Here is an 11,155-nt window from a genome sequence, read left to right on the forward strand (position 1 = left end):
AGGGGTCCTCTCAGAAATGCTCTCATGTGAGCAGGCGGTTTTGAGCCACAAATGGGGAGGGGCAACTACAAAATTGCCCCCTTAGTTTCCCCACTTGTGGCTCATAATAGCCCGCTTGCATGCGGACGGTTCTAAGAGAAACCAAACTCGATATACGCAAGGTGTTCGTGTGTATATGAGAGAGAGAGAGAGAGGGGGGCGGGTTGACTTATTAGAGGCTTACCCAACATACGCCTGTCTCAATGACAAAACAACCCATGGAATGCTCCTACTTCTGCATCCCCCCATAAGGGCAAATAAGTCCTTTTCACTCAGTCAAATCTTTACAGAAGCCCGAACCTTCTTCCCCTTCTTCATCCGTTCCGGTGCCTTCTCACTTCACAGATCATTTCTTTATGGTTATATTCTAATTTCAAACTAACCAACCTGTATTAATTTTCTCAAAACTATACCAAGTCCGTCTTTGAACGAGTATGCTACACAAAGAATATATTGGAAAGGGTCTGTGACAGGAAAAAGAAAAATTGAGAGCTGGAGAGAGAAAGAGGAGGAGATGGGTGAGTCTATAGAGAGAGCGTTGAGGTGCTTAGGCAAAGGTTTTGACGTAGCCTGCGACTTCAGAGCCAAGTACTGCAAGGGCAAAGAGAGGCTGGTTGTGATCAATGAGGAAGAGAGAGAAGAACTTGTGGTACCCGGGTTTGGATCTGTTGCAGATGTTTCTGTCGATATAAAATGCGATAAAGGTGATCGGATGCGGTACCAATCCGACATCCTTGAATTCAATCGGGTACTGGATGCTTCTTCTTCTTCAGTTAGTATTTAAGTTTGTTCTCTAATACGACGAAATAATATAAAAAGTAAAGCCCTTTGCTTAATCAGTGCATGCGTACATTCTCCTCAAACGTTACTATACTTAATTGTAAATATATACGACTGAATTCTTACTTTTGTTTCAATTAGTTTCAAGTATGATGATACATAAGCATTTACAGAACTAGATTATTGTTTCTTGATATATAAAATAAAACCTCATAGTCCCTTGATTAAGAAAAGCAGTATTTTCTTATTTTTCTACTCTTTTCTCTAATTATCTCAAGATATTATACTTATCCTTTTCCTGCAATATCCTCTTGATGCATATTTTGTGTCTAATTTTTCTAGCATCTTGTCATGACTAGTTTAAGAAAAAAAAAGTATGCCTTCTTAATCAAAAGCAAATCTCACAGGATAAATGAAAATGCTATATCTGAAAGTGGTAAGATTAATTAGGTCGCTTAATTTCACAGTTGCGATCCGCCTACTCTCTTGGTCATTGTAATTACAATAATGGCAACCACCCAGGTTAAAAGACCAATTCAATCCTTTCAATATCACCAAGTTTTTCAAATCAAGATTTGGAAAAATAATGTGGATCAAAGAGAGTTCACATCAACCTTGTGTCTCCATTTGTTCACATGGCATAGAGTAAAGTCATGGTTGATAAAAGCAGAGGTTTTTATTTTAAACGTTTGCACTTATTTGTGTTTAACACTTTTTCTCAACAATTGACGCCTGTAATCAATGTTTAATGGCACATCAGGAATTAAAAATGAGGAAAAAAAAAACACACTATGGGGATGTTTGTTTCAAATCCTATATTTTTAGGATATGGATTTCACCATGGGATTTGAAATCCATATGTGTTTTGTTATGGGTTGGGATTTCTAAAATGTGGTTTGTTTTATTAATATTTTAGGATTTGGAATACAATAATTTGTAATATTTGTTTGTTTCAAGCTCAAATTGTAGCATTACCAAATGCCAAAATTTTGTAATATGATGAATATGCTATCTTGGTGAGGTTATCTCCCACAAAAAGACAAAATTGGGATTTGTCAAATCCTCTCCAATTGAGAGTAAGCACACCAATTTATAGGATTTGTCAAAATCCTCTCCAATTGAGAGGATTTGGCAAATTTTAAAAATTGAACACTTTTTGTACTTTTGGGATTCAATATTCTAAAAACTTTCCTAAAACAAACACCATATATGGAATCCTAAAATACAAAAAAAAACTCACTTTTTGATCCCAAAATTTGTAATCCATACCAAATGCCAAACTTTTTGGTGAAACAAACACCCCCTAAATGTATTACGATCGGTTATTAATATACATTTTTTCCTAACTAACTATATAACAGGCACATGCAATATGCACGTGCGAGAAAAACAATCTATCGTAAATAATTTAATATTGATTAATGACATTAGTTTTTTTTCAGGTAAATAGTGAGGACATCTTAATCCACATTTGAGTCGTATTTTATGGCCACAATCCTTCTAAATTTTAATTTTGATTTGTTACTTTTCTTATAAACCTTGATTTGATTAATTAAAATTTATATAATTGTATAGACTTTTGTTTATAAAAAACTTAGTCTTTATCTATATTAATAAAAAATTATATCGATTAAAATGTTCCAGAAGCAACAAAGAGAAAAAATGATTATTCAATTGTAAAGACCTTATCTATGTTTATTGCAAAATATGAATAAAATATTCTAGAAATAATAAAGAGAAAATCTCTTTTGTTAAATTTCCTTTTTACCCTTTCAGCTATAGTTGAAAAGAGGGCGTGTCCACCACTCATCCATTTTTTAGATTGCCATCACTTGGATCATTATATAGTAGTATAGATTCTTTTCATTTGTACACCTTCCAAACTTCTATAGGTATCACACTGATTAATTTTTGCATTCCTCTCAAATTTTCTTATCCCATTTATATATTTTTCTAGTTTGAAACTTTTATCCTTTTCCACTAATTTTTTTGAACCATAATCATGTAACATATTATTTTTCTATTTTATTATTTTTAATTTATGACAAAAATATAACTTACATATCGCTTGCATTTCATTATCTAGAAACAACTTTCACTTCAATAAATCGAAGAAATACGAAAGTTTATCACAATCTTTTCTAAAAGTTTACTTAGTTTAATTATCTAAAAATTTACTAATTTTCCTTATTTCATTGTAAAGTCATACTATTTTTTTAGAGGGATTTAATAATATATTTTTTCCTACTTTAAAATTTTGATCTATAAAAAATTTGGAACTACTTAATGGATTTGGTAGTAATTGGTTGATTTCTTGATAAGAAGCAACAAATCAAAACAGGGAAGGGACTGTTGAAACGGCTTTGGAGAGGAGAAGAAACAAAGAAAAGGAAGGGGGGAAAATACCCATTTTTCAGCCTATTTCCTAATTTATACAAATTTTAAAAAATTAATAATATTTCTATTTTTGGAGTACCAACTCAAATATTTATTGTACTAGGTAGAAAGTATAAAAAAAGGAATTTCTATTGCATAAGTTGTAAAATATGTGAACTATATATTAGTGTAATCTGTAGAGATTTTACTTCTTATATAACTAGATTCATGTTGTTATTGGGTAAGGTCAACATCTAGATCACATCACGTGTTGTTTGTATCCAATGTTACCAACCTTTTGTCTAGTGCCCCCCCCCCACCCCCAAAGAATACCCCCCCCCCAACCCCAAAGAATATATATATGAGGTGATATCGGTGGTTAGGTTGAAAATAACAGTCGGTCAGCCCACACATTCATGTGCAAATATGTACTTGTAAATTTCTACCGTCTTTTTCTTGAAGGAATAAATTTCTACACTTTGATTGTCTCTATTCTCTATTTCCATGCTATCATTCTCCATTCATCTTTGATAACCTCTAAGATTTGAACCATATCGTGTCTTGTTGCGCCTCCATTTTAGACTTGTAAAGAGGGTTAAGCTAATGATTCATGACTAATAGCTGCATTTGATTCCGAGTAAATGGCTATATTTATGTGCTATGGTAAAAAGGTTGCAAAAAACTTGCATAACTAGCTAATAATTAAATCTCTATGGAAATTTGGTGGAATTAACCTCAACTCGTGGTTAAGTCTATTACTGCATACATTAATTATCAACTGTGACTTAACCATACTTTGGTCTATCTACCATACTATGATCTCTCTCTCCCAACTTATCGGACTTTAGACTAAAACTCACTCCTCACACCTCAAATTAAATTCTGATCTCGCTTGTTGGAAAAGTAAATCGATCGGCTATTTGCTATTTGGCCGTGCATTTTTTTTCTAATCGTTTTTAATCTGTAATTATACTCGCATATGAATTTCTAACACTCCACATCATTAATATTGTACGTTGGCTAGATGCTCTAGTACGCAACTGAGAGGAGAGTTTCTTAATTGACGTTTCGGTACTGAAATAAGTAAAATAAAAAAAAGAGTTGTTAGTTTTATAAAAACCAAAACTTTCATAAATGCAGATGTCTGAACTGTTCAACCAGAAGAGCTCACTGGAAGGGAGGATCCCTTCAGGACACTTCAACTGCATGTATGGATTCAATGGCAACTCATGGGCTAGAGATGCCTCTGACACTAAGTACTTGGCCATGGATGGTTTCTTCACCTCCCTCTTCAACCTTCATATCGATCGATGCCCTCTTGCTCTCTCCGATCGTGTCATCAGGGCCCTTCCCTCGACGTGGGACCCACCTTCCCTTGCAAGGTATGCTGATCCCTGTTTTTCCTAAATTTGTTTTTCTTCATAAATAAGAAAAATAAAAATGAAAAGATCGAACAGCTCCCATCATCAACAACTTCAACGGCATCTATCATCATTCAACTCATTAATTTGTTATCACCCCTCAATTCATGGGTACTAGGGGGTTATCTGCAATTTACTATTCTTAAAATACAAAACCTAAGGCTCAGAAGCGCTAATAGACCAGTTATTAATAGATGATAAGTACTTGGGGAGAAAATTTATCCTTGGAACCCTCAGTTTGATGCGTAATCTTCTGTAGTTAATGAAGGAAAATGAATTTCTTGAAATTGAAACATACCGTACCAATACTCTGGAGATGGGAAATAACAACAAAGTCAGCCATCTCAGTGCATATCAAACATTTCAAAGTGAAACTTCAGTCAAATGTCTACAGTTTTATGACAAGTGCATCACAAATAATGCACAAAAGTCAAATATTCCTGGGTTAAAAAAAGGTGGAGTATCCATAGAACCATGGACCAAGTCTAATTTCATCTCTCAGAATGTGGTCCTAGTCATGACGAGGAACCTGGATTTCAACTCTATATTCAAATGCATATTAAATTTTATTATGCTGCCATTGAACAGCTTCTCTGAAGTCCTCCTCTCTTTAATCATGAAATGGATTTCAGAAAAAGTCTAAAGATTCTTATTAATTTTCCACTAGCACCATTAACATGATATGACCAAGAAACGGATACAAAAAAAAAAAAAAATGGAAAAATTATAATAGTCTAGAACTAATTAGTGTAAGAAACATTCCAGGAAACTTTTATTCCAAGGTAGACCAATTTTTGTCACGGTAAATACATTACTAGACGACCCCCCCCCCCCCCCCCCCAACCCCACACAAAAAAAAGAAAAAAAATCCCCTTACACAACATGAATGTTAAGCTACAAGCTCACAAAGTTTATGAGAGTTCATCTTCCATCTATATATTCTGTTTGAGGAGTTTTACTTATGCATAATGCATACTGTTGCAATAAAGGAGCTAAATCTGAACCGGCATATGCTCGTGTGTTCCTATTTTTTTTGGATATTTAAGGTAGCCTATGTGAATCAGACAAGCACAAGTTCAAACAACAACCACTCCTTCAACGCCCCCCCCGCCCCCGCCCTACCCACACTCCACCGCCTCCAGCCCAAAAAAAAATAATAAATAAATAAAAGCTTGCGTTAATTGTAATAGATAGATGGATACAGGCTTTATCTATTTAAATTTTTTTGTGCTATACTAAAACAGGTTCATAGAGAATTATGGTACCCATATTATTGTCGGACTAAGTATGGGAGGGCAGGATGTTGTATATGTGAGGCAAGACAAATCCTCCAACCTCTCACCCTCAGAGATCAAACAGCATTTGGACAAGCTTGGTGATGAGATCTTCACTGGGACTTGCACCCTCTCTCCCCATCCAAGGGAATCCAAATCGAAAGGCCATAAGGTTAATTTCATGACAGAAACTCGTGCATGTCCACATACGCTATCTGGATGTAAAATTTTAACGGAGAATTTGGTTTTACAGGTTCCAGAGGCTTTCAATATCTTTGACCCTCAACCCATGGTTCTTGATGGCTTCACCACTGTATCATGTAAAGATGTAAGCTCGAAGAATCCTACACATTATCATTACTAAATGTAATCCTTTAACCAGGAAATGAGGCTATATAGGTAATTGAAGGGTCTTTTCATAAATCCCAGTAAAACAAAGTTTCAATAATGCTGTGTAAATTACAGAAAGAGGGTGTAACCTCTAATATTCTCTTGGATGACAAAAGAATGTAGAATAGAAATTGACATATGTTTCATATATAAATTGCATTCACTACCAAGATAGCGAACATGCTCCATAGAACATGTTTTCCAAAAGACACGAACATAAAATGCATTTAGATCACAGTGGCCATGAGAATGCCATTTTGTTGAAAGAAAAAGTTAAAGGTAGATATCAGATACAACGCATAAAAGGATATTCCCATTCATCGGCATAGTAATAAAGCATGAGTATAAATTTCTTTGGGTGTTGTAGACATTGTATAGGTATTTTATCAGTACATACAAAAAAAAAATACAATGATTATAACTTAGATTAATAACTTATCCCAGGTTTTTCGATTCTTCAGATTGATTCATGGTTCTTTCTCCTACTAATCAAAGTCATGAGTAGTATCAGTTATTTTTATTCTATCAATTTGGTGATTGCAGAATTACAAAGGTATTTATGTTCAAATATTTCAGGGAATAACAGTCGTAAGCTCAAAGAGAGGAGGAGACGCAATGGCGAGCAGCCATTATGAATGGCTTTTCACAGTCCCTTCGATGCCCGACGTCATCAACTTTACTTTTGTGCCTATCACCTCCCTCCTCAAGGGTGTTCCTGGCACTGGCTTTCTCACTCATGCTATTAATCTCTACCTCAGATGTATGTTTCCTCTTCTTCAGTGAGGTTGACATATATTACATATTATTATCATACACTGGATACTCTAGCAAAAGTTTAACGAAATAATTTAAGGCCTATGCTGACATGAGATTTAACTGCATAATCAATTACAAAGACAGCAAATTACAAGATTTGCAGGTGCACAAAATCTTTAAATTAAGACCTAAGATACAGACACATCAATGGGACACAACTACAATTAATGTTATCTAGAAATAAACGCTTTGACTTAATGGGGTTTTCTCTTTATCTTAATGGGGTTTTCTCTTTATCGGAGATAAGGCATTGGATGATTTTTCCTCTTCATTATCTACAGATAAGCCTCCTATATCAGACTTGCAGTACTTCCTGGACTTCCAATCTCACAAGGCATGGGCTCCTTTGCTAAGTGACCTCCCTCTAGGCCCAATCTCAAATCGATCAATACAAAATTCATCCCTTCACGTCAATCTCATAGGTCCTAAGCTCTATGTCAATACAACTCCGGTATCAGTTCATACTACAGCTTCTATAATTTTGGTTATCGTCATACCAAATCCTTTAACTTAATGAACTCTAGTATCTCAGGTAATTGTCGCAAGGAGACCCGTGACCGGGATGAGACTCCACCTTGAAGGCAAAAGGAACAACCGGTTAGTACTAAAGTCAGTCCATGTTATACTCCTTTAGTTAGGTGTCCTGATTCATCTACATTTTGATATTTTTGCTTGTATAAACTGAGAGTCATATCAAACATTTCCAGGTTTATATTTTGACTTGCCAACATGCTTGATATGAAATTAGGTTAGCAGAGTCATATCAAACATTTCCAGGTTTATATTTTGACTTGCCAACATGCTTGATATGAAATTAGGTTAGCAGTCCACCTTGAGCACCTGTCCAATACTCATTTTGACTTGCCAACATGCTTGATATGAAATTAGGTTAGCAGTCCACCTTGAGCACCTGTCCAATACTCCCACATTCCTCGAAAACTGCCACGAGACATATGGCTCCTTATGGAGAGGATCAGAGATGATCGCTGACGAGAGATTCTATGAGCCAATTCAACGAAAGAAACTCTCTCACGTGTGCACTGTCCCGGTGAAGTATGATCCACAGTGGTCCACTCAAAAAAGAAGTAAGCACCCACCTAGAGACCCTTCATCAAGGTTATCAACATATTTATCATATAACTCCTTTATAGCACATTTATGTCTATTTTGAAGGTGAATCAGCATTCATCGTTACTGGAGTTCAGCTCCATGTAACACCCTATGACTCTACTAGTGTTCTACACATTCGGCTTCTCTTCTCAGAGATTCCAGGCTGCATCATTGGCCAATCAAAATGGGAGCGAGGCTCATTGGGTTTCTCTCAAAAGACAGGCTTCTTCTCGTTCACAAATAACAGTGCTGAGAGAGAGCAAGAGAGGCAGGAACAGCAGAGGCCAGTTGTATTGGTTGACTCGGGTGTTTACCCTGCAGGCCCACCAGTGCCGGTGCAGGCTCAGAAGCTTCTAAAGTTCGTAGATACTTCACATATTTGTAAAGGTCCACAAGATAGCCCGGGGTATTGGATGGTCACGGGAGCAAAGCTAGACTTGGAGAAGGGAAAAATCGGTATTCATGTAAAATTTTCTCTTCTAACTTTGGTATCTTAATCTGTATAAATAATGATGTATAGTGGTAGATTAATTTGATGTTACCAAATCTGTTTCTTCTTTCCTTTTGTGGATGCATAAGAGGAGTTCTCTAGAGGGGAGTGATAAAAGGAGGCGAAAGTAGTATAGTGTACCCAGTTTATTTTTTCAATGCTTTATTACAATGTTTTTGAAGAAATGAAATTTGTTCCGGGATGAAGATAACTGAAGAATACTACTATACTCTTTGTAATCTGTAATTCAATCCATTGACTAATTCAGTTGAATCAACCTTAAAAATGGTACAAAATGTTTGAAAAAGAATGCTTGCCATCATGAAATTTCCGGGCTTATATACTGACATCTTGAGGACATCTTAATGCTGCAAATGTCTCTATGAGAAATTAACTGGTCTCTATAGTTCTCATTGCGGAGCATGTTTAGGAACTTTGGTGGATTATAATCCACTTGGAATTATAATCCATTTGTGGATTATAATCCACTACTCCATTTGGAATTATAATCTATTTGTGGATTCTAACCCAAGTGGATTATAATCCTGAGTGTTTGTTAATTGTGGAGTGTTTAGCAAATGGGTGGGTTATAATCTATCATTCTTGTCAAAGTGACCAAAATGTGGTGTTGGTGGTGAGTTATTAAATGAGGCTAGAGATTTTGTGAAATCATGAGGGGTATAATGGTCTTTGACTTGGTCAAACCTAATGGATTATAATTCACCAAAAAATAATATGGGTTGTCATGAGTTATTGTTTTGGTGGACTATATAATTCACTCGCCAAACATCAAAAAGTTCTATGGATTATAATCCACTTTGACTATTTGTCAAACATGCTCTAATGTATATTGGTTGAAATGAGGGTCGAACAGGTATCATGCTTCCTTAATTGATTTGACTAAGTTAATCTACAAGCAAGTAAGTTAAAGTAATGATTTACATGATCTGAATCTAATGTTGCTTTGATTTTTTTTGTATGTGTGTGTGAATATATATATTATAGATTCACTTAATTGATCAATAATTTAATCTAGTGAATAAATTTCAATTTTATTTACATAACTGGCTTGAGGGCTTGGTCCACCACACTTTTTAACCGTTAGATTCACTTAATTGATCAAGATTTTGATCTAATAAATAAATTTCTATTTATTAAATAAGGGTAGTTTGGGAATAAAATATAAAAATAGTTGGAAAGTAACCAAATGTGATCACACCAAATCACATTCTGAGGTTTCTGAGATGAAATAGTTTCGGCTTCTCTCTCTTTGATCTTTGACGGAAGAGAACATTTTTGCTTTTCTTTCTGAGATTTTTATGGGGAAAAAAATCGGCGCACATTTTTTTTTAAATAATCCTTATGTTAATGACTCCGATGCGCTAGGACCTTCACTTCATGTTCGTAAATGACTTCGATGTTGAAATATTATCCTTTGGAATCCTACATTTTATTTAACCTCTCTCACCTATCTTTCCTCCTAACAAGTAGTGGATCGGATCAGCATACCGTTGTGGAAATTAAAGCATTTATTTTTTCCACAGTTAATGGCCAAGACATGGCTACATGAAATATGTTTTCTTGTTGTTGGTTGTGAATATTTCCTTCATTCTTCTGGTTTAGGATGAAAAGAAAATATCTATTGTAGATGGATCAATAAAATGCTTTTAAGATTGAGTGCGAAAATTGTTCATTAATTAGTCTAATTCCATCTTATTCCCAACTAAAGTTTACTATTCTCATCTCCTTAAGTTGCTTCGCAAATAGACTAACCTACCGTAGATGAATAATTCCTAAATTCTTTGCTAGTTATCTAATCAAATGTTATCCCAAATATCGCGTAAAAGTGTATAATGATGTTCAGGCAGCAATCGCTTCCTTGGAAACCATGAATTTGAATGCAAATATCCATTCTTAAAACTTTCATTTTCCTTAAATAATTCTTTAAAAATTTTGAACATATTGTATTTAATTGAATTCTCTCTTTGAGTCTTTCTGATAACCTTATTGACCAGCATTAGCAAGTTGAACAATTCTGGGTTGATGCCCATTATATCTTCTCAACGTCAAGGTTGGGAAGATGGCTGAGAATGTAGAGAGTCGATTCGACTCCCACCTGGTGACAGACCACCACGAACCCCACCAATGTGGTAATAGAGTTCGGTTTGATTTGAGAGGGCGAGACCCCCAAAGCCTCAAAAGTGCGGCAAAGAAAGGGATGGAGTGAGAGATGGAGACCGTGCTCCAAGTGGCAGAAGTACACCAAAGTGATGATGTCGCTGTGCTCATATACCGCCTCCTTCTCCAGCGCTGATAGTGTGAACTCATGAGGGAGATCAAACCGGTCATAATAGTTTTATATTTCCGTTGCACACATCTTGGAATGGAACTTCCTAAGCAAAATAATCTTAGCCTCGTTGCGAATGATGACAGAAGCATAGGAAGCCTTTGGAAGAAAA

At 35.5% G+C, this 11,155-nt stretch overlaps 1 protein-coding gene across 3 annotated transcripts; it reads left to right on the forward strand.

The window, feature by feature from the left end:
• Positions 385–8,913, forward strand: LOC109844926 (MACPF domain-containing protein At1g14780). 3 transcript variants are annotated; one of them, XM_020414101.1, is made up of 9 exons: positions 385–787; positions 4,336–4,577; positions 5,861–6,062; positions 6,144–6,218; positions 6,857–7,040; positions 7,378–7,518; positions 7,621–7,705; positions 7,985–8,181; positions 8,270–8,913. In XM_020414101.1, exons 1-9 carry the CDS (start codon positions 554–556, stop codon positions 8,701–8,703), a joined length of 1,794 nt encoding a protein of 597 aa, XP_020269690.1. In that variant the 5' UTR covers positions 385–553; the 3' UTR covers positions 8,704–8,913. The 3 variants fall into 3 exon arrangements, with proteins under 3 accessions (XP_020269690.1, XP_020269687.1, XP_020269689.1); XM_020414098.1 differs by having other exon boundaries at positions 387–787; positions 7,378–7,547; positions 7,629–7,705; XM_020414100.1 differs by having other exon boundaries at positions 387–787; positions 7,378–7,547; positions 7,629–7,693.

Source organism: Asparagus officinalis, chromosome 6 (genome assembly GCF_001876935.1).
Source record: "Asparagus officinalis chromosome 6, Aspof.V1, whole genome shotgun sequence".
Lineage (NCBI taxonomy): Eukaryota > Viridiplantae > Streptophyta > Magnoliopsida > Asparagales > Asparagaceae > Asparagus > Asparagus officinalis.